Raw genomic sequence first — 24,754 nt, forward strand, 5'->3', positions numbered from 1 at the left:
CACTTTTTTTTATTATTATTTAAATTCCAGTTAGTTAACACACAGTGTAGTATGTATTAGTTTCAGGTGTATAGTTTAGTGATTCAACACTTAAATCCACTTTTAAGTTTAAAAGGGAAAAAAAGTAAAGTATATGCTATGATTTATCAAAGGGGAGGGAGAAACATATACACAAACATAGACTGCCTACTCTTAAAAAAAAAAGCAATTAAAAATTGAAAAATTTTTAAAGGTTTCTTATATCAGGAGAGAGAAAAGCATACAGACAGGAATAGAAGCTAGATTTGTCCAAATATAGTTTGCTTTATAGGTTTGGTTTTTGGAAGCAGTAAATTTTACATAATTATACACTAGAAGGTAGGTTTTTAGAAGCTAAAAAAATGAAAGCTAAATGAAACAAATGAATTTAACTAAACAGAGTTGGTGGCTGGTACCACATAAATTACAAATTTATAGGAAACACAAGGAATAGAGAAACATAAAACCACGCACAAGGATATTAGCAGTATCTGAATATGGGAAATTCTGCAGGACAAAGGATCCAGTTTCCTCAACAATAAATTACAAGGAAGAAAATGAGGAGAGAGAACATAAAGATTTGTAAAAATTTTTTAAGAGACACATGAACCAATTGCCATGTATGAACTTTATTTGGCTCCTGCTTTCAATTTGTTTTAAAAAATTTTTTGAAGCAATCAGGAAAATCTGAACATTGACTATATATTTTATGATACAAAGAAATTTGTTTATTTTTCCAGATTGATAATGCTATTCTGGGTTTTGTTTCGTTGTTTAGTTCTTATCTTTTAAAAAGACCTACTAAAGAAAAAAAAAATCACCAGGGACATTTTTTTCTTTAACAAAACAATGTTTGAGTCCCACAGATATAACTGGTGGGGTAAAGGGCCAGACATTATTTTATTAAAACTGCCCCAGGTGATTCTAACCAGCAACCAGGTTTTGTAAACCACTAATCTAGAGCAAGTAATATCAACCAAATAAATAACTCACCTAGTTATGAATGAAACTACAAGTACCCAAAGTACTCTTGTTGAAGACTGTAATCTGTATTGGTATTAATGGCAATAATGACATCTCTGAATTCTACTGTACCTATTTTTAAGGTACTTATAAATTACAATTATTTATTATATATAGATTATAAATTATTACTTATAATTAAACAAATGTTTACTTAGCTCTCTGATTTACTTAGCTTTCTAACTTAAGCAAATTTTTCTTGGGGTGCCTGGATGGCTCAGTCAGTTAAGCATCCAATTCTTGATTTTGATTCAAATCATGATCTCATGGTCACTGGGGGTTCTGTCAACACAGAGTCTGCTTGGGATTCTCTCTCTCCCTCTCTCTGTCTCTCCCTGACTTGCTCTCTGCCTCTCTCTCAAAATCAATAAACTTAAAAAAAATTTTTTTTTCCTGGCTTCCTATACCTATTGAACAAACCAGGAACAATGTCAAAAGCCTTCATGTCCCGGCACGATGCAATTAGAACTGGTAAGAACTTATGATCCATAAACACAATTATCAAGAAACTCAAGACAAAACATCTTCAATAAAGCCACTGGAGTGTTACAAATCTCTGAACCACAGAAGAGGCTACTTAGAATAAATTAAACAACTTCATCCCAATTTAGTCTTATTTCTCTTATTTCACCTTTCCAGAACTCATACACAACCAATGCAGCAAGAACAACTGCTAAGAAATAATTAAGGGGAAAATAATCACTTTCAGTCCTAAATACATCCATCCCAGACAGAAAGATAAGCAGAAAAAGGTACTGACTTTTTTACTAGAATGATAAATGAAATAATATCCTGTGAGCTGCTATGTAATGACTGTCACATAACAAAGTGAAAACATGATGCCATGCTATATCTGGCCAGGTGCTTTTCTCTGATTCAAGTAGAGCGCCTTAAAAGCACACACACCTGGAAGCAATTTCCCAATCCAGATACTATATACATGGGTCTGCAGCAGATAATCATTGCTATCTCCAGCATTCAAATCATCCACAAAATATGATGAACAGTTACGGGGGCACAGATTACATACAGTTCAGAACTAAAGTTATAAATACACACCAACTGGATCAATCTAAACCGTAACAGAAACAAAATAAACAGTGAGGGATAGAGAAGATATCAGGAGGATGAAGCGCTCACTGCATTTGCCAGGTGACTCAAATGTCTCTTCTGATTTGTCCCAAATCGGTGCATCTAGAATACCTCACTTTGTCTAAGGCATACTGCAAATTCAGTGGAGTTTAAAAATAATTTAAAGGCAATGGGGGGATTTCCTAAAGCAACCCTGGGGGGCAGGAAGAATTCATTCTCTAAGACCTCGATTTTAAATATACACATATATGTTTAAAAAGTTGTATATATAATATATAAATACAAATGCAAAATACGTATGAAAGCCCAGGAAAAAAGTTATCACACTGAGCTTATGTTTTAAGTTACCCATCCAAGAAAGGCTTTTTAGGCATACAGTGATGATGTTCCAAAATGTTTTTGAGATCAGGGAAAAGAAAAATATTTTTCTACAGAAGTTTAGGATTATAAGGGTCACCTGGGTGGCTCAGTCAGTTGAGCATCCGACTTCGGCCCAGGACATAATCTCAGGGCACTGGGCTCTGTGCTGACAGCTCAGAGCCTGGAGCCTGCTTCGGATTCTGTCTCCCTCTCTCTCTGCCCCTCCCCCACTCACATTCTGTGTGTGTGTGTGTGTGTGTGTGTGTGTGTGTGTGTCTCAAAAATAAATATTAAAAAAAATTTTTTTTAAGTTTAGATTTATATGTTTCAGCTATTACCTTATGAACACCACTAAATCTGAATAGATCTAGTTCTTTAGGGCTGAAGTACATAGTTTCCTTAATAAAAGAAAATATCGTAGTAAGGGAACATACAGCTTTTTAGGGCAGGCTATTTGAGGGAAAAATGATGACCTCAGCTAGATGAGAACTTGGATATTCAATGACTGTATGTGGGAGGGAATAACTTGAAGTCTGAGAGGGGAAGTTGGAGGGAAGAGGAAGAAAGTACACTGGGGAAGATAAAGGACATATTTTTAGACAGGTGGGATGCTGAGTAAGCAGGTTCCATCACTAGAACAGAACTACCAGTTAGATAAGTAACTCAAGCAGTGATTAAACAGATGTTTTATAAATATGTGCTAACTAGTATATGATTATTAAAACTATTTGGTAAACACTGTGTTCAAACTGAATCTAGCTTGACTTGTAATTCTAGTTTTATTAAGCCTTTTCTTGGGCTTTATTTTCCAGAGCATTAATTTTCTAGGTATTCTCCAAAATGTCTTCTAAGTTTCTATTTCTCTACATTTACTTAAATATACAAAATGTTAACTAGACTTTAGTATTATTAGGGGAAAAAAAGTCTTTTTATACTTAATAGGACTTGGAGATTTTACATTAAAAGCAGGAATTATTTCAAAATAAATACTTTCTCCTTCTTAAACTTAGTCCTACAACCAAACATAACATTCCAGGAAAGTGCATCTGATGTCATCTTCCTATTCAGTATTTCAACTTTTCTTTCTAATGTCTTTAGACTTGTATCTTTTTGGTCTTTGTTTGTTTCTTGTTTTTTTAGTAACCTAAGAGTAATTTCTAGCAGACAACTCATAATTCAGACATTTTATGAATAGGGAAAAGGTTAGTATCTAGGAGAGCAATCTCTAGTAACAATGAGCTTTAATCCAGTACTTCTAGAAGGAAAAGAGAAGCACAGTGTATAATGAAATTATCAAAAATAGCTCTATACAGAAATATGGCCTTTTGTAGCAATGTGGATGGAACTGGAGAGTGCTATGCTAAGTGAAATAAGTCATACAGAGAAGGACAGATACCATATGTTTTCACTCTTATGTGGATCCTGAGAAACTTAACAGAAGACCATGGAGGAGGGGAAGGAAAAAAAAAAAGTTAGAGAGGGAGGGAGCCAAATCCTAAGAGACTCTTAAAAACTGAGAATAAACTGAGGGTTGATGAGGGGTGGGTGATGGGCATTGAGGAGGGCACCTGTTGGGATGAGCACTGGGTGTTATATGGACAAATGGAAATTTGACAATAAATTTCATATTTAAAAAAAAAAGCTCTATACAGAATATTGTCCTCTATACAGAAGTCACTCACTGCTGTATAAGAAGTGACAATAAGACACTTCATCATTTAATATTACGTTTATATTCAACTTTTCGTTCTCAAAAGTACTTTAACATCCCCTTTAGATTTTCATAGTGCTTTTTCTCTGAAAAGATCCAAATATATGGCTTTTGAATATGAATTTTAAATCAGAAAGAAAAAACGGGGAGAGGAGAGAGAAATTAAGCGAACTTCAAATACAAATATTAAAAATGTAACGTGATATGGTGGAGTAAGCACTGTAAGTCAAGAGACCTGCTTCAGGTCCCAGTTTTGCCAGGAACCAGCTATACGCCTCTGAGTCACTTAATTATGCTTTTTAAGTTGCTAAAGAAAAGAAAAAAGTGATTTTTGATTTAATGTTTACCTTAAATTCGGCTTTTTAAAAATCTACAATTAAAGTATTTTCAAATATTGTATTGTAATAATGGCTCGATGAAAAGCACGTCATTTTGCCATATGGAGTCCGCTTTCACTTCTGTGTCTCTATTTGACTTGCAGCCTGTATTACTTAGGTTGCACATTCAAGATGTACTTTGGAGAAAGACGGACTGGGGAAAGATTCCTTTATACGATGGTATGGAGCCAAGCAGGTGAGGGAGAGTTTAGGAATGAGTGCAAATGTATGCAGAAAACCTGGTCATTCTCAAACTAGGAGCACTGAAAAAGACTTCTGCTTAAATTTCGGGGTGGGGGTGTGTGTGACAAAATCTGAGGGAGGCCTTGAGCTGAGGTTTTCAGATTATCACTGCCTCCACCCTTCAAACATTTATTCTCCTGGAAGACTCCAAATGTGCCTCCAGTTCCGGGTTCCCAACCAATCGCATCAAGCCACAACAGAGGGCTCTGCCTACCCGGGCACCGTTTCAGGGCTCTTAGTGTGAGATTCACACGACCCCAGCACCTGTCGGCCTTCCCAAGAGGGGACGGGAGGGAACAGTAGGTCTTCCCCCCCCAACCCCGTCCTCTTCGATTCCACCTACCACCAGGTCCAAAAGCCCTCGAGACTGAAACAACCTCCGTTAGCCTGGGGGAAGGGAGAGCTCCTCGCCCGTGACCCTCCCACGTATCCTTCCCCCACCGCTAACTCTCCAATTTACAGAACCCAACCTCCGACTGTGGTTTCTCAGGCCTCGGGTACCCCGGGCCTGGGAAGCGTAAAGACGCGTGCGGAGAGTGAAGACAACGGAGGAAGGTGCACTCTTCGCCACCAGAGGAAAAGATAGGAAGGCAAGGGTGGGGGCAGCGGTGTTCCCCCTTAACTAGGGCGGGAGGCCGCCCGAGCGTCTGTCGAAGGGTCTGTCATTCCTTCACTCACCAGGAGCAGCAGGGAGCATCTAAGGTCGGGTAATGATAGGAAGACGGCAGGATTCATGGTAACGTCGGGGTCCGCGGCTGGGACTGGGCAGGGTTGGGTTGGGTTAGGAAAGGGCTGGGCTCCGGGAGCCGGCGGCAGCGGACGATCGTCCCGGCAGCGGCTCCTCGTCCTCTGGACCCGGAGCTCCAGCGGCGAACACCCGGGACAACTTCCAGAGAGGCCTCGCACACCCTCACTTCCGGGTCCTGCCCACCTCGGAGCATATTGGGAAATGTAGTCCTGCACCACTCTCATCGAGCACGTCACTGGGCATCCAGAACTTCTTTCCCATCAGACTCTCCGCCTAGGTCCACCGAGTTCTCCGCGCGCGGGGCCCTGTGGGATACAAAGAGCCGAGGGCGGCGAACCTCTGTTTTTAGAGGATGGGAACTACAATTCCCAGAGGGCAGTGCGAGGGAACGCCTCGGGCGGCCTTCGGAGGGGTTCTGCTAGTTTCAGCGCGGTGGGGTCTGTCCCAGTCGGCTGTAGTGTACTGTCCTGGCGGGAGGGGCGGCCCACTGCGGGTCGTGCCTCCTGGAGCCGCCCCCGGGACGTGAGTCCTGGAGGAGGCGAGGGTGAGTAGGAAGGGGCCTGGCTGGGGAAGCTCCGATCGATCTGCATCGCCTTGGCCCCTACCTCAAGCTCAAGGCCCTCCTGGCCTCGGCTCTGGCCTGATCTTTCATCACTAGCCTCCTCGCCTGCTGCCTTTTCTTTCTGCGCTAATTACTGCATTATAAAGTCGGAGCCGCCTATCAGGGCCTCCGTTGAATGAGTGGATGCTGCATCTCTAATTGTGGGCTCGTAGAAGGAGTAGATCCGGGACAAAATGGGAAAGCACGTTGTAAACTGAGAAGCGTAACTGTGATCGCTACTAATGCATGGATCCCTACCTACAGGACAGTTACGAATTTCGTCAGCCGAGCCGTTCAGGATCTTAACCTGGCCCGAGTTAGCTCCCCAGCCTCACCTGTAAATGCCAAGCCAGGTCCCCGTGTCCCACCGGATAGCTACACAATCAGTACTAAGTACCTGGGAGGCATTCTGCTTTTTTGTGGTTCTCCCTACTCCTTGCCTGTACTCCAGCTTTCCTCTGCCTTGGAATGGCCTCAGCCCCTTCTCTATCTGGAATGCCATCTCAAATGTCACCATCTCTGAGAACTTGCCAAAACACCAACCCTTTAGTCCTGATCAAAATGAGTCTTTGCTTGTGACTGCAGCACCACTAGTCTTGTACAGTTATATTATTAGAAGCATTTATTACACTGGCTGGTTTTATAATTAGTTAATGATACCTGTACATTATAACTGACAAAGTAGTTTTGATGTTCATTTATAAAAATTATTTACAAAAGACATGAGTACTAAACGTGTGTGTGTGTGTGTGTGTGTGTGTGTGTGTGTAACTAAAAAAGGACCCTAGAGAATGCTTTTCCCAGGGTGACATTATTAGATGGTGGCAGAGCCAAGACTTTTAGTTAGGTCTCCTCTCTCCTAGTCCTGTGTTCTTATCCTTATACCACTCTCTACCTGTCTGACAAAAGAGAAATGGGGAATTAAAAAAAGATCAGACGCTCATGAGTATAACCTCTTGAGTCCAAGAAATTAAACTTTGATCCTGCTCACCCTCTGGACTTAGCACCCAGCCTATGACTTTTCATTCAACAAACACTGACTGAACACCAGCTATGTACCTGTTACTATGATAAGTGCTAACAATTACGAGGTGAAATATATAAAAAATATATTTAACTGAGATCTAAACAGTGTATTTTTCAAAAGGCATATGAAGAGGCTTGTCTGTGTGTGTGATTCTGATATGCCTAAAAGTGATCACTTAGAATCTAAAATGATACGTATTAGAGTTCAGAGCAGTGCCTAGTACATAGCACTCAACTTATTGAATGGATCAACGGTCTACCTTTTTCATTGTTCGTATTTTACAGGAAATCAGAGAGCTGAGGTAGCCTAAGGAGATGCTATTTATTATTCACAGAATCAGGCCTAGAGCCCAAGTGCAATTCCTCTTTTACTGTGTTCCCGCCTCCATCCATTTTGTAGCTTCTTTCAAGTCATTTTAATATAATCCTGTCTATGACAGTGGTCTTTCTGACATGACAGACATGACAGAAGTGTCTCACAAAGCCCATATTTTCTGCCAGCATGTTAACTCAAATTGTCAGCAAAATAAAGACATGAAGAGCTGACCTTTACCAAAATTAAGAAAACACTTTCACTTTGAGGCAGAATTTGAACCAATAATCCTTGTCAATGACAATACAAGTACTAGCTCATCAGTAGTGATAAATTTCTCCTACAAAACTCCCGGATCCTTAGGAGTCACAGAGATTGGAGTGACACTTTGGTGAAATCAGAAGAGGGTTTGTCTGCCCCTTTGGCAGCTATTAAATGGATGATTAGCAGCTGCTTTCTTTAGATAGGCGTGTATGCTTCAGTTTCCCATGCTCACCATGACTCCCGCTGGGTCTTACACTATTTACTTTCCTGGTCCTTGCAGGCATTCAACTGGGGAACTTTGATACAGCATCTTACATTTAGGAAGGAAGTTTAAAATCATAGATGCAACTACCCCTTTGTCCTTGAATTCTTCATGCTGCATTTCTGACATAATCCAGCCTCTGCTTCAACAGTCTTATGCTACAGAACTCACTATTTTTCTATGCAGCTGAGTTTCTAGAAGGTTCTAGCAAAACATATCGGGTTACCAGCCAGAACAAAATTTTTCTAAATGAAATATGGTTGATCCTAATGATGTGGTTTTTCCAAGTAAAATCCTGAGGTCGAGATCTCAAGCTAGGTATATTTCCTTGATGGGCAGAAGGCAAAGACAAATAAAAATTGTCCCTTTCGGCAGCATGAGAGAAAGAACTAAGTGCTTTCTAATTTAGCACTTAGATCTAGTTGATTCTGACCTGACAATAAATTCACATCATACCCATTTTGTGGCTTGATCATCACCTTTAATCCCAATATCAAATCTGATGTTTATTATTATGTGGAATCACAACAGAAGTCACTGTGGCTTTTGAGCCCTGTGCCTAAGGTTAAATACTGAGCCCCTCTTTTTTCCCTCGGGTAGCCCCTGAGAAGAGTTGTGGAAGCATCCATCCCTCTCATTTTCCAGATGACCAACTCGTACAAAGGGTCATTTATTTGGCCAACATTGTGGCAATTCTAGGACCAGGATTGCAGACTTTTTGAATCCTAGTCAACTATTCCAATTCAGCCATATTTATAACATACCCACTCAGTATGGATGAGACAGCTTTCAGAAATGTTTCCTGCATATACTCATGGTTTAAATCATTGTTTCAGGGTGCTCCAGTTGTGGAGAAGACTATGAACAGGTCAGAGAACTTGTTCTTTACTGGCTCCTCATTAGCATCCCAAGTTCATGCTGCTGCCATTAATGGAGATAAGGGTGCTCTTCACAGGCTCATCATAGGTAAGTGGTCCCCATAAATATAGAACCTTTAAAAATAACTCTGTCCTAGGGGAGTGTGTTAGTCTTAGTTGCAGTGTACTTATACATTTTAATGGCAATGTATCATTATTTATATTTCATACCAGAACTTGAACAAGAAAGTAATTAAGTCCTAAAACTTAAAAAAAAGAAAAAAAAAAGTTTAGGATTAGGTAAAAAGTACTTGAGAAATATCTGTATGTTTGACACTAAATCTGGATATGTACTCAAAGGTGCCAAGAGAATTAATTCATCTTTATAATAACAGAGATCTAGAATGAGATAGTGGATAATGATCTTCAAAATTTAGTATATACCCAAAGTACTAAAGCTTGCAAATAACTGAAATTGTAATGACTTAAAATTGATTAAGTGTTCTCCCTATCATTGAGTCAATTGATTGAAATAGATTCAATGTTCTCCGTATCATATACATAGAGGTCCATATAAAAATGCTAAAGGGAGAGAGCAAAGTGAGTAGGAGAGAGAGAGAGTATTCAGGGACAAAAATGGGTAAGGATTTTTCAGATATTGTAAAAACCTCATTTCCAGCTAATCAGAAGTCATTTATTTATTTAAAGAAAATAAATAAAAATGTATATTAAAAAATTTTTTTAATATTAAAAAAATTTTTAATTAACATTTTTATTTATTTTTGAGAGACAGAGAGAGACCGAGCGGGAGAGGGGCAGAGAGAGAGGGAGACACAGAATCCAAAGCAGGCTCCAGGCTCTGAGCTGTCAGCACAGAGCCCGATGCAGGGCTGGAACTCATGAACCATGAGATCATGACCTGGGCTGAAGTCGAACGCTTAACCGACTGAGCAACCCAGGTGCCCCCAAATGTATGTTTTTTAAATCTTTTCACACACCAGTGTCTAGTGACGTGATTGACGACTTGGACTGTAAAATAAAGTTCACAATACTTCAATTTCCATACAGGTTCCTTCAGAATTTATTTTTGCCCTACCTTTCCAGTTTCTCGAAAACCTTCTATCCATGCACCCTAACCCCTGACTAGGGGTTCCATTCCCTAAATGCCATGAATTTTATCTGTCTCCTCTTTTCTACCTCCTCATTCTCTTTTCTACTACACTCCTACTTATCTTTAAAGACAAAATTCTTTTACTACATCCCCTGTGCAGGCTTCTCTTTTCTATCAGAGACGTTCCCTCCTAATACCTCAACTTCATGTCAGCTACCGCATCCACAGTTATTTCCTGGAATGAGACATCTTCCACTGCCTCTGAGCCACTCATTCAAAAATTCCACCATTCAATTAAAACGCTTACTTCCAGTTCACCCACTAATGAGAACAATAGTTTTTCAAGTCATTAAGACTTGCAGTCCATTATCTTCTGCAGTTTCAACGATCTATCTCCTTTTGTCTTTTTCCCTCCTGCCATTGAGCCCTGATCCCATAGTCTACTGTTCAAATTCGTACCTAAGAAAAATTGTCTTTTCTCCTCACCTTCTGTTGCACCTGGCTGTTGCAACCCCAGCTATAAATGGACCTAATGCCAACCCCCGAACAATTTAACCGGTCACAAAGATTGGTAGCACCCTAATGTGGTTACCTACCTCAGATAGGCACCCAACACTTTCTACTCATTATCCCACATTTCTCCATAAAGAGTGTTTCATACCTTCTCAGTCTCCTGAAATCTCTGGCCACCAATCCTCCCTCCCTCCGCTCTCATCCAATGCTTTATGTTCCCTACAGAAAATGAGCTTTAAGAAGGAACTCCCTCACCTTCCAGCATATCTAGAAATCAACCTACATCTGCATCCATCTTCTTTTCTCTTCTCTCTTCTCTTCTCTTCTCTTCTCTTCTCTTCTCTCCTCTTCTCTCTTCTCTTTTCTCTTCTCTCAAACAGACCAAATATCCCCTTCTGTCAAAGGTCAGTTCATCCACATATGTTCTGTATTCCATCCCTTCCTATCTTCTCAGGGACCTTGCTCCATTTTGTGTATAAACTTCTGATTACTACCCCTTCAATCTTTTCTTCTATATTCTTCCCATCAACATGTAAACATGCTCTAATGTCTCCATTACTTAAAAATCCCTTCCCAGGGAGCCTGATTGGCTCAGTCGGTTAAGCATCCAACTTTGGCTCAGGTCATGATCTCACGGTTGGTGAGTTCGAGCTCTGCATCAGGCTCTGTGCTGATAGATGCTGGAGCCTGCTTCAGATTCTGTGTCTCCCTCTCTCTCTGCCCCCCCCCTTGCTCACACACTCTCTCTCTCTCTTAAAAATAAGTGGTAAACATTAAAAAAAAATTTTTTTAATCCTTTCCCTATTCCTTCACCCCCCTCGAGGAGCTGCCATAGCTCTCCATATCTCTTGACTTCCCTCATAGCTGTATCAGTCATAGCCTGAACTGCTCTGGCAGTTACTTAAGAAAGATAGAAGTATATTTTATTCTCATCATAGTACAAAGATAAGTGGGCAGTCTATGGTGGCCACTTCACAAAACCATCCAGGGAGGCTGCTAGGACGTGGCTGTCTCGTCAACATGTGGCTTCCATCTTGGGTCAAAGGCAGATACTTCTGTTGTAGCCATAGCCCAGCCAGCAGGGGTGGAGAGAGTTCAGAAAAGCCATTTGTCACTTAGGAGGTGGACTGGACTTAGACACAGAGCCACACCTATGACAAAGGAGGCTAAGGTATCTCTCCTTTGATGACATCATGCCCAGCTAAAGCTCAGAGTGCTCAATTCTTAGGAAAGAAAATAATCAGAGAATGGATATGGGTGAGGGGTGACAATTGTCACTCTCAGTCACCAAAACCAAGCTTCTTGAGCTATCTGCACTCCACTTCATTACCTCAATCCACTCTTTTATTAAAAGAAGACAAAACATACTTATTTAGAAGTATATATAGGGGCGCCTAGGTGGCTTGATCGGCTAAGCGTCCAACTTCGACTCAGGTCATGATCTCACGGTCCGTGAGTTCAAGCCCCGCATCAGGCTCTGTACTGACAGCTCAGAGCCTGGAGCCTGTTTCAGATTCTGTGTCTCCCCTCTCTCTCTGCCCCTCCCCTGTTCATGCTCTGTCTCTCTCTGTCTCAAAAATAAATAAACGTTAAAACAATTTTTTTAAAAACAAATAAATAAAAAGAAGTATATATAGAGAGAAGTACATGCAACTTATATGTAATGTTAATAAATAAATATAAAGCAAACATCTATGTAACTGCCATTAGGTCAAGAGACAGAGAACATTGTTCCCCTAGAATCCCCTAATACCTTCTACCCTACTCCGTGGAGTAATTTGCTTTCTCGACTTTTACAATAATAATTACATTGTAATTTTACTACCTAGGTATAGATCTTAAACACTATAGTCTAGTTTTGCCTTTTTGAACTTTTTTTAAGTGTTCCATGTTTTCTTGTACTGAAAGCTATGTATACAGTTTTGTCATTTTCCTGCTCAAAATTCTTTGCTTCCCATTATACATGGAATAAAACTTAAGAGTGCACCTGTTCCTCTTTCCCTCTCCAGCTTCACCTTTATCCACTCTGTTCCAAGAAAAACTTGCTCTCTTTCATTTTCACAAACCCACCAAGCCCTTTTCTGTCTCAGGGCTTTTGCTGGAAATACTGTTCTCCCCATTTTCTATCTGAACAAATCTTACTCATCCTTCAGTCCTCAGATTTTAGGTCATTTCTTCAAAGAGACCTGCCCTCAACATCCAGTCTCAGTGAAATTTTTTTGTTGTGTTCTCTCTTAGAACTCTGCAGGGTTTTCTTCATTGAACTTGTGTATTTATACATATGACTATCTTAATATCTCTCTCCCATAAGCTAGTAGCCTCCATGAGTATAGACTGTGTCTGTTTAATTCATCACTTTATTTGCAAAACCCAGCACGGTTCTGGACACATAATAGAGACAGGAGATATATTTGTTGAAGGAGTGAATAAATGTTACAATCATTCTTTTAAGTACCTTTCCTCCTAAGAGGCCTATAATCATTTTGAGGGTCAGGATTAATGGTGAATCAAGTTGAATCAAATTGAATTAAATTAAACTGATTTGAGAGGCAGGTTAGGATAAAATTCCATTGGAAATTTTTTTTTGTAACTCAGAATACCTCAAGAAAAAAATGTCTTATAAAAGGAACTCTTGGGGCGCCTGGGTGGCTCAGTCAGTTAAGCAGCCAACTTCGGCTCAGGTCATGATCTCACAGTCCGTGAGTTCGAGCCCCGTGTTGGGCTCTGTGCTGACAGCTCAGAGCCTGGAGCCTGTTTCAGATTCTGTGTCTCCCTCTCTCTGACCCTCCCCTGTTCATGCTGTCTCTCCCTGTCTCAAAAATAAATAAAACGTTAAAAAAATTTTTTAAATAAAATAAAAGGAACTCTTTATTATTTTAATGAAAAATAACCTTCAAAGGAAACAAAACACACAGTGTTTTATAAATTAAAAACGGTTATACAGACTCAGTCATACAAATTAACTAAGTGTTGCATAACAAAATTTGAAATATTCTTATAACTTTAAATCCCAAAGAAATAAAAGTCCTTAAAAACAAAGCAGGACAAAATTCTGTGAAACCAGCATAGAGCTGATAAATTTATTTTATAAATGAGTTCCTTCTGTGTTCTATCATCTTGCTTCATTACCAAGTTTGAGCTGTTAACACTGCTCATCTTTTCAGAATTCTGCTGTCATGTCTTTTGAGAAAAGACTGTCATACCTGTGCTCCTGGCATTTCCCAATATTTGTATATCTCTATCAAAGTAATAACTGTTTCATCTTACATTTCAGTGTATCTTATGTATTCTTTTATTTAATGCATTTTGACGATCTCTGAATAGCTGCTTTTTCTCTTTCCTAAACTCATAATATAGTACTACAGATGAATAATTTTTTTTCTTGAATCTTTGCTCACCAACTGCTCACTAAACTCATTCACTTTAGCATTTTCTGTTTTCCCTTCTCTGTTTCCATGGAGAAGTATGTCAGTGATGTGTTCGACTCCATGGAAACAGATGAGCATCTCTTTCTACATACACAACTAATTAAATCGAACACTTTCTATGCTGTCCATTGTTCTGGAGAAGGACTGAGGAGGCTTTCTCTGAATGAGACATCATTTTAGAAGCGATTTTTAGTGTTTAACCTAATACAACGGATTAATGTCTTAACATAACATTATGTCCTCGATTCAGATGATTTAGGGCTCAATCTTGGGCCCCAAAAGCATAAACATACATAGCAAAATCCTTACGTATTATGGTTGTCATTTGTAGATATGTAGCTTTTTCTCTTAACTTTAAATTCAGATAATTTGGATGAATACCAGTGATACAGTTGATAATAAAATTTAGTAGATTCATATTAATACTATACAATGTAGTATTGTAGAAAAGATGTGGATTTTAGAGTCACATAAATCTGAGTTTTGAGTTCTGGCTTTGTCATTTCTTCGCTGTATTACCTTGGGTAAGCCACTTAATCTTTTTGAGCCTCAATATCCTCATCTGAAAACCATAGACCATAATGCTTTATGTGAGCGTTCAATGGGGTAATGACTGTAAAACATCAAGGGTAACTATAGTTAATAATACTGTATCATTTATTTGAAAATTTCTGAGAGAAAAAAAGAAAGTTTTTAAGAGAGTAGATCTTAAAAGTTCTCATCACAAGAAAAACTTGTAACTATGTGGTGACAGATGTTAACTAGACTCACTGTGGTGATCATTTTGCAGTAGATACAAATATTAAATTATTATATAGTCGACCTGAAACTAACATAATGATATATGCTGAGTATGTCTCAAAAAAAAAAAAATCCAGCATCATACTTGACACATAGTAGACAATAAAAAGACCTTGTTACTGTTATTATTTTATCAGGTTGGACTTAACAGTAAAATGATCCAGGCTTACATGGTTTTAGAAATGTCTCAAAATGAAAAATTACTAAATGCAATGAAGAATAGTACTGTTTTCTTTGTGAAGACTAAACGGAATAATTTGTAGATATGCATAGTGCGTAATGATTGATCGGACCATCACTGCTAATAGCGTTTGGGGTTGTTTGAGTGGTCAAGTGACAAGACAACACCATTCTGATTATACCACAACTTTTGATGCCCCATCCATGTTCTAAACAAGTGTAAACCTCTTGAGTTATTTTCTCTTTTTGACTATGACCTCTCCCAGCACAGTAGTTTAGTATGGCAAGGAGTCTCATAAGTAGCAGACCAGTGACATTATTTCAGGTTAACATCTTACTTTACCTCAACCTTCACCTTAAACTTTAGGGTCACTAAATGTTTTATGAATGTTAGCTCGTGTGTGTGTGTGTGTGTGTTTATCAGCCTACATTTGTATGTACTCATAATAGTAATAAAATTAAACAGCATTTCATAAAGTCATGTTCTATGTGCCAGACACTATATAAGTGTTTTGCAACTCATTAACTCATTTAACAGCAAAACACTACAGAGTTTTGAATACTCTTATTACCCTCCTTTTATAGGTGAGGAAACCGAGGTGTAGAGAGATTTAGTGACTTGTCTGTAAGTAGCAGAACTTAGATTAGAGCCTGGAAGCCTGATTCCAAAGCTCATGCTTTTAACTACTAAACTATGGATCCTCCAGGCGTGGAGATATCTCTGTGTACACGTGCACATTCATATGTATGGATACAGAGAGAATGAGAAACACAAGACAGGAAGAGCTGATTAGGTCTAAACCTTGACTGACGAACTGAATGGTTATCTAAATAGGACTTTTCCTAACCTTTTTGGCAATCTGGTAAAGCTTATGTACCCCTTCTCAAAAATATGTTTTTAAGAGCTTACGCATGGTATATAGGGATCCAAAGTAAAGTAGCTATGTTGAAGTACAGTTATCAAACTATTTTAAAATTATGATATTGCAGTATACCTACAATCATATTTTATTGATACATTAAATAGCAAGGTCTAATGGAAGATCTAACAAGTATAATTTCAAAATAGCAATGAGTTTAAATGCTATTTTAAGATACCACAATAACTATGAGATAATATGTGATAATATTTTATAAAATCTCAAGTGATCTCAAAATGTAATATGTCCCTTATTATTATTATAATTCTCATTTTATATGTTAGGACACTGAGACTCAGAAGTTAAGAAATTTAGTTGTAAGGTTAATAACTGCACAGCTGAGACTCAAACCAATTTATTTGATTTTGAATCCTATGTTCTCTCTATTGTTTCCATGTTGCCTTTACAACAATAAGCGTGTAGTTTTTATTTTTTTACATTTATTTATTTTGAGAGAGAGAGAAAGGGACAAAGAGAGAACCCCAAGCAAGCTCCACATTGCCCGAACCCATGAACCGTGAGATCATGCCCTGAGCCAAAATCGAGTCAGACACTTAACCAACTGAGCCACCCAAGTGCCCCTAAGCAAATAGTTTTTTTTATTTTTTTAATATTTATTAAAAAAAATTTTTTTTAATGTTTTTACTAATTTTTGAGACAGAGTATGAGCAGGGGAGGAGCAGAGACAGAGGGAGACACAGAATCCGAAGCAGGCTCCAGGCTACCAGCACAGAGCCTGACACGGGGCTCGAACTCACAGTGTGAGATCATGACCTGAGCTGAAGTCAGACGCCTAACCGACTGAGCCACCCAGTTGCCCCAGTGTTTATTTATTTTTGAGAGAGAGATAGAGCATGAGCTGGGGAGGGGCAGAGACAGAGGGAGACACAGAATTGGAAGCAGGCTCCAGGCTCTGAGCTGTCAGCACAGAGCCTGACACGGGGCTTGAACTCACAGACTGTGAGATCATGACCTGAGCTGAAGTCAGACGCCTAACCGACTGAGCCACCCAGGTGCCCCAGTGTTTATTTATTTTTGAGAGAGAGATAGAGCATGAGCTGGGGAGGGGCAGAGACAGAGGGAGACACAGAATCTGAAGCAGGCTCCAGTCTCTGAGCTGTCAGCACAGAACCCAATGCAGGGCTCAAACCCACAAACCATGAGATCACGACCTGAGCTGAAGTCGGATGCTTAACCAACTGAGCCACCCAGGTGCCCTTGGTTTTTAAATGACCACAAACGCCTTCCCAAGATTGTAGCAATACAAAAGGTGTAATGTATGAAGTGGGCGAAAGCAGATGAAATGCATCTTTGATGCCACACGCAGGTAACATTTTACAACAAGCAAATAAAAGGTTAATAAAGAATGCTGGGGGCGCCTGGTTGCCTCAGTCGGTTAAGCGTTCGACTTCAGCCCAGGTCATGATCTCATGGTTCATGAGTTCAAGCCCTGCATCAGGCTCTGTGCTGATAGCTCAGAGCCTGGAGCCTGCTTCGGATTCTGTGTCTCCTCTTTCTGCCCCTCCTTAGGTCACGCTTGCACTCTCTCTCTCTCTCTCTCTCTCTCTGTCAAAAATAAATAAACTTAAAAAAAAAGAATGCTGGATTTGCTCGTGTTGGACAGTGTGGCACAGTACCTATTAGGTAGCAGCTATCACTGTAAGTGACAGTCATATCTTCTAACTGCTAAGTTGGAGCTCTGGTTTCTGCACGTACCAACCCATTAACCATCCAGACTCTTCTGCTTCAGCTAGCCTTAAAATAACTGCATGCTGTGGAACGGTGGCCTTCCAGTCACGGTCCCATCTCAGCTTTCTGAGCTATGTTCAGGCTGAGCACATGCAGAATGCCAGCCCCCGGTAAGCAAGCACCATGGATTAGAGGCTATCTCCACAGTCGCCAGAGTAATTAAAACAACAGAGCACACTAGCCAGCTGCTTTCTATATTAGCTGCTCCTGGCAGGAATTCAAATTTAAGTGCACTGCTGTAGAGTGAATATGAGTTTACATCCCAAACCCTACATGTGTGCAACGTATTGCAGTTACCAAACACTTCCAAACAGGAAATTATTTCACTCAAACATCAAAATAAGCTGTTGTGCAGACTGGATGGGTATTGGCTGAATGCTATAATTGAGAGACCTAAAGAAGGGGGGATGGTAGGTCAATTAAGGCGCAGGCCTCTCTCGGTTATTATTCCCTTTTAGCCAGGAAGCTCAGAACCTGATAGGATTCCCGTTACTCAGAAACTAGCCATAGAGCCGCTGTCCCCTAAAGCAACTCAAAACAGGACCTAAATGAAGCTGAATGCTGCTTTTCTAATCAGGAATAGGGGATACATGCTTTCAGACTCCTCAAATACACAAATTCTGCCACATAGGCAGGCACAACATACTGGATGGTGGCCACATAACCCAATTAAATCTTCTCTGTTGGCAAGTGTAATAACGAGTCACGCAAAAACAAGTATTTCAGGGATTGAAGAGGAGGCTTGAAGTTTCCCTGTACCTTACAGAAGACTTGGGAAAAACATAGCAATTGGCCTAAAGTTCTATATCCTAGGAGGTACAGTTACCTATTAACCCCATGGTGTTGACTTCACTTTGGCCCTAAGAAGCCTAGTCAGGTAGCATTATCCCAGTAGATGATGATTGCCTCCATTTCTGAACATGTGTTCTTGTGACCACAGTCCCCAAATCTTCTCCCTCAGTAACATGTCCAATGAGAAATTAAACCTGAATTACCATCATCTTGCTAATCCTACATACTGCTGTCTTTGCTTAACACTGGAAGCCAATACAGTGGCAGAGAGTGCCCTTCCATCATGAAAGACAACTAGAGACTGGTCTTGTTTGCGTATTCTCTAGAAGTATCATTTTAACTCCACCAGGGCTCAAATGATAAAAGGAACATGCTCTACCTATAATATGGTTTAGTTTTATTAATGAGTTTGGGTTTAAGTGAGTCCTTATCTATAAATGCAGTGATAGAATCTCTGGAAACTTCTGGATTAGACATTAGACATTGTGGAGGGAATAACACCCAGCACTGTGTTACCACTCAGCACAGGGGCTTCTATTATCAGATACGGTGAATCAGATGCAGAAGTTGCCTCTATCTCCCAAACTGAGATTCTGAAAAAGAACACCTACCTCCTCTAGGAGTTATACACAAATTGTAAGTCTCTTTCAGATCTCAAAAGCGATGACCTCTCTTGCTTTATTACCAGGATACATGGAAACGTGAATCAGCAAAACGAGTTATCTAAGAAACTATAAAGTACTTCTGGGTCCTAACACATCCAAGATTTAAATATATATTGAAATATATTATTTATTTATTTATTTATTTATTTATTTTTATTCATTTTTGAGAGAAAGAGACAGAGTGCGAGTGGAGGAGGGGCACAGAGGGAGACAGAGAATCTGAAGCACGCTCCAGGCTCTGAGCTGTCAGCACGGAGCCTGACGCAGGACTCGAACTGACAAACCACGAGATCATGACCTGAGCCGAAATTGGGCACTTAACCAACTGAACCATCCAGGTGCCCCTATACTGAAATATTTAGAGCTAACACAGTAGCTTAATCTCAGGCACAAAACAACTAAAACAGAAGTGTGACACCTTCTCTTTCTTCTCCTAGCATTTATATTTCCCTTCAAAAATATTTCATTTGAACAGCTTTAGCAGAGTTTATGCCAAAGCACCTTAAAAGTCACTGGCTTCCCTCATTTTCAACTTGTATGTGGTTACCCTCAACTTATATATGAATACCTGATCGTTGTCTGTGATGAAAGTAGGAAATTTTTTTTTTTCACTTAAAGTACATGTCAGGAAGTATCTTTTGTTGTTGTTTTAAAGTAAACTGTATTGAGGCATAATACACTAAATACAGTAACCCCAATCCTTGCTACTCTAGAGTTACTTAATTTTAACAAATATGTAGTCATGTAATCACCACCATCAAGATATAGGCAAGTTCCATCACACCCCAAAATTTCCCTGTGCCCCTTTATAATCAATCCGTCTTCACATCCCAGCCCTTGTAACCACTGGTCTGTTTTCTCTCCCTACAGTTTTATCTTTCCAAGTATGCGGTGTAAATGAATACCATATGCACCCTTTGAAACAGAGTTCTTTCACTTAGTATAATACATTTGAGATTTTTTCCTGGTTGAGTAGGTCAGTAGTTCATGCCTTTTTATTACTGAGCAGTATCCTACTGTATGGATGACTACAGTTCTTTTGTCATTCTCCACTAGAAGGCCAATTGGGATATTTCCAGTTTTTAGCAATTATGAATGAGACTTCCTTAAATGTCCAAATACAAGTTTTTATGTGAACATCAGCTTTCATGCTTTTGTTTCTCCTGAGTAAACACCTAAGAAAGAGATTATTGGGCCATGTAGTAAGTCTATGTTTAACTTAATGAGAAACTGGCAGTTTTCTGTAATGGCTATACCATTTTGAACTCCTACCAGTGATGGCTGAGAGTTCTCATTGTTCTGTATCCTCACCAGTGTTTGGTATTGTCAGGTTTGTTTTTAGTTTTGGTTTTGTTTTAACCATTCTAATAGATGTGTAATGGCATCACATCATGGTTTGAATTTATATTTCCCTGTGTATTAATGATGTTTGGCATCTTTCTACATGTGTATTTGGTGAAATTTTTCTTTAAAACTTTTACCCATCTTTTGATTTCATTATCTGCCTTTTTATTATTCAGTTGTAAGAACTCTTTTTTGGGGGGGTGTTGAATTTTATAAGTTCTTTATATTTTTTGGATACTAACCCTTTATCAGATATGTCATTTGCAAATATCTTCTCCCCTTCCATAGATTGCCTTTTAGTTTTGTTGGTTTATTCTAGGTAGAAGACTTTATCAGATATGTGTTTTGCAAATATTTTCTCCCAATTTGTGGCTTGTCTTTCCGTTTTCTTAACAGTGTCTTTCAAACAGCATTTTTAATTTGGGTGAAATCCAATTTATTGATTTTTTTAATGGATTGTTCTTTAGTATCGTGTCTAAGAAATCTTCGTCTAACTCAAGGTCACAGAGATTGTCATTTTTGTTTACTTCTAAGAGTTTTATATAGTTATAAAGGTGTTACATTTAAGATTATGATTCACTTTGAGATAATTTTTGTATATGGTGAAAAATATAGGGAAAGTTTTTGGTTTGTTCATTTTTTTAGTTTTGTGTATGGATGTCCAGGTTTTCCCAGCACCATTTATTTAAGATTATCCATTGGTTTGCCTTTGCACCTTTGTCAAAAATCAGCTGATCATATACATATATGAGTCTGTTCAATACTCTCAATTCTGTCCTATTGATCTAAGTGTCCTTTTTCGGCCATTTAACTTAAATTTGAATTTATGGGCGTAAAATTGTTCATAATATTTCCCTATTTTCCATTTAATGACTTCAGGCTCTGTAGTGTTGTACCTGCTTTCATTTCTGATATTGGAAATTTCTGTCTGCTCTGTTTTTAATGATCACTCTGATCAGAGATTTATCAATTTCAATGTTTTCCAAGAGCCAACTTTTAGTTTCATTGATTTTTTTCTAGTGTTTTTCTAATTTTAATTTCATTGATCTCTGCTCTTATCTTATTATGTACTTCCTCTGCTTGATTTGGATTAAATTTGGTCTTCTTTTTTTAGTCCCCTAAGGTAGAAGTATAGATCATTGATTTGAACCTATTGTTCTGTTGTAATACAAGTATTCAATGCCGTATATTTTCTTCTAAGTCCCCTCATGTGTAGAGTATGAACCTTACAACAGTACTTTTATTTTCATTCATTTAATTATGTTTTTTAATTTCCCTTGAGATACTCTCTTTAACTCATGGATTATCTGTGTGATGTTTAATTCCCAAATATTCAGTGATTTCCCATTATATTTCTGTTATTGATTTGTAATTTAATTACATTATTGTCAAAGAATATGCTTTGTATGATTTCACTTCTTTCTTTAAAGTTTATTTATTTATTTTGAGAGAGAGAGAGAGCGAGCAAGCACAAGAGGGGGAGGGGCAGAGAGACGGAGGGAGAGAGAGAATCCCAGGGTGGGGCTCAAACTCCTGAACCTGAATTCGATCATGACCTGAGCCAAAATCAAGAGTTGGACACCCAACTGACTGAGTGACCCAGGCACCCCTGTATGACTTCACTTCTTTAAATCTGTTAATGTTTGTTTTATGACCCACTATATGGTCTATTTTGGTGAATGGTCCCATCGGTGGGTTGTTTTTTTGTTTTTTTGCGGGGTTTTTTTGGTGTTTTAAAAGGTTATATACGTGGCTGTTGTTAAGTGACATGATCAATAAGTATCAGTTATATCCTGCTGCTTTAATGGTATTCAGTTTTTTTTCTGTCATCACTGCTTTTCATTTTAGTAGTTCAACCAATTATTGAGAGAGAGAAGGGTATTGAAGTTACCCATTATAATTGTAAATTTTTCAAATGTTTCATTCACATCTATCAGTTTTTGGTGCTTCTATTTTGAAGCTCTGTGATTTGGTACATACACATTTAGTACAGATTGTTATGTATTCTTGGTGAATTGATCCCTTTATCATTATATAATGTTTCTGTTTGCCCCTGGTAATTGTCTTTGCTTTGAAGTCTATTTTATCAGATTTAATATCTGATATTAATCAGCTTTCTTTTAATTAGCACTTATATAGCATATCTGTGCTCATTGTTTTACTTTTAATCTACTTATTATATTTCAAATGAGTTTTTTTATAAATAGCATATAGTTGGGTCTTTGTTTTATATCCACCTCTTTTTTTATTGGTGTATTTTTTGTCATTTACCTTTAATGTAATTATTGGTGTTAAGATTTAAGATTTCTAGTTTATTATGTCTTTACTGTTTGTAAACACTGTTTTCCATTCCTGTTTTTTCCTCTTTCCTGTCTTCCTCTGAATTTCTTAAATGTTTTTAGTTTTCAATTTTAATTTATATGTAGTGGGGCTATTTGTAACAGCTTTATTGAAATTTGCCATACATCCATACCATGCAATTCACCAATTTAAAGTACAATTCAGTGAGTTTGTATATTCAGAGTTGTACAAACATCACCATGATTAATTTTAGAACAACTTTATTACTCCCCAAAGAAACCCTGTATACCCTTTAGCTATGACCCCTCAAATGCCTGCCTTATTTATTCCTCAGCCCAAGCAAGCACTGGCTATAGAATTCTTGTTTGACAGCTCATCTCTACCCTTACCCCCAACACTTGAAAAATGTTCTGTCAATAGTTTCTCATGAGAAATACATTGTGACTTGAATAGTTTTTCCCTTATAATATGTTCTTCTCTCTGGCTGCTGTCGTGATTTTTTTCTTCTTTAGTTTTCAAGTTTTGATTATGATTGACTCAGCATGGATTTCTTGGGGTTTATTCTGTTTGAGTTTTGCTCAGCTTTTTAAATCTGTAGGTCTGTGTCTTTCATCAAATTTAGGCTATTTCCAGCCATTACTCCTTCAAGTATGTTTTTAGCCCTTCATTCTTTTTCCTCTCTTTCTGGAACTCTGGTGATATGAATGGTAGGTACTTTGTTATTGTCCCATGGAGCCCTGACACTCACTGATTATTTTGTTTCTGTCTTTTCTATCATTTCTTCAGATTGCATAATATTTATTGGTCTGTCATCAAGTTCAGTGATTCTTTCCTCTGTCATCTCCATTCAGTGAGGTTTTTATTTTAGTTATTTTATTTGGTTATTTACTTGTTTATTAAACTGTTTATTATTCCGAAATTTTCATTTGGTTCATCTTTATATTCTGTCTTTCTTTGCTGTGACTTTGTATTTTTCCATTTGTTTCAAGAATGTTCATAATTGCTTGTTGGAGCATTTTTATCATAGTTATTTTAAAATCCTTGTCTGATAATTCTAGTATCTATATCATCACAGTATTTGTGCCTATTGATTGTCTCTTTTTGTTTAATGTTTTTCTGGCTCTTGGTTTATCTAATAATTTTGGATTATATCCTGGACATTTTGTGTATTTTGTTATGAGACTCTGGATCGTATTTAATAATCTCCTATTTTAATAGACTGACAGTCTGTTTTGGTTTAGAATGAACTTTCTGTTCCAAAATTGTGGACTATGGTTCAAATGTCATGTTAGTTTCCATAGCTCTTACAGGGATCTTCTGGTCTGCCCTACGTGTGTGCTACCCAAGCTAATTTAGAACCTCGACAGTATTCTACCCAGAGTTCACTTCTCAAAACTTTGGCTACTTTGATTCTGGTTAGTTTGACACATGGACTGCCCAGAGTTGTTTATGACTTCATGCACCAATTTAAAAAATTGCTTTCTCCAGCCTCTTCCTCTCCATAATCCTCCCCACTGATCTAGTTGGAAAGGGCTAAGATACTACGTCATTGCTATCCTTTTCTTAATGCAGGGCATGATGGTTTATAGGACTCCTCTCCACAGTCTCTGCCATGCCTAGTAGGGGGGAAAAGAGGTACAGTTTCTTTCACTGTATGTGCTTTGAGTAGAGCAAGTATAATCAACAGGGTTGAGTCTCCCAGGGCTACCCTATTCCCAATCTTGGAGAGAGCAGGCTTCCTGGGGAATTTTGTATCTACCCATTGGTGTTTCTGATTGTGGGTTACTTTAGCACCCAGGCTGTCTTTAGAAGGGAAAAAAAAAGGAAAGAAAGAAAGAAAGGGAAAGGAATACAGGGAACTCACCATTAGGTTGTTCCCTGAGTCCCACAGTCCCTAGTTTGTCTCCTTTTCTCAACCTTTCATGTATTTTGCCTGGGTTTTTAGTTGTCATTAGAGGAAGGATCAGGGTAGTATGCACTTGCTCCATATTGTAATGGGAAGCCAACCATGATTCAGTTTTGTATCCCTTGTAAAAGCATACCACAATGTGTAGT

At 38.6% G+C, this 24,754-nt stretch overlaps 2 protein-coding genes and 1 long non-coding RNA gene across 5 annotated transcripts in view; 2 read left to right on the top strand and 1 right to left on the bottom strand.

Annotated features, from left to right (window-relative positions):
- The window catches only part of ERP44 (endoplasmic reticulum protein 44), a 97,455-nt gene extending 91,644 nt beyond the window's left edge, over nucleotides 1-5,811 (bottom strand). Inside the window, exon 1 of the mRNA XM_060609193.3 lies at nucleotides 5,503-5,811. Coding sequence (XP_060465176.1) covers nucleotides 5,503-5,796 — 294 coding nt within the window. The 5' untranslated portion in view covers nucleotides 5,797-5,811. The remainder of the gene's footprint in view (nucleotides 1-5,502) is intronic.
- The window catches only part of LOC132663150 (uncharacterized), a 218,377-nt gene that overhangs the window by 55,793 nt on the left and 137,830 nt on the right, over nucleotides 1-24,754 (top strand). The gene's annotated exons all lie outside the window — the stretch shown is intronic.
- The window catches only part of INVS (inversin), a 156,161-nt gene continuing 137,334 nt past the window's right edge, over nucleotides 5,928-24,754 (top strand). The window contains exons 1-2 of one of the 3 annotated variants that reach the window (XM_078436648.2): nucleotides 5,928-6,116; nucleotides 8,875-9,004. In XM_078436648.2, the coding sequence (XP_078292774.1) occupies nucleotides 8,899-9,004 (106 nt within the window). In that variant the 5' untranslated portion in view covers nucleotides 5,928-6,116; nucleotides 8,875-8,898. The remainder of the gene's footprint in view (nucleotides 6,117-8,874; nucleotides 9,005-24,754) is intronic. The other 2 variants (XM_078436647.2, XM_078436650.2) reach the window with 2 other exon arrangements.

This window comes from Panthera onca, chromosome D4 (genome assembly GCF_046562875.1).
Source record: "Panthera onca isolate mPanOnc1 chromosome D4, mPanOnc1 haplotype 2, whole genome shotgun sequence".
In the NCBI taxonomy this organism is placed as follows: Eukaryota; Metazoa; Chordata; class Mammalia; order Carnivora; family Felidae; genus Panthera; species Panthera onca.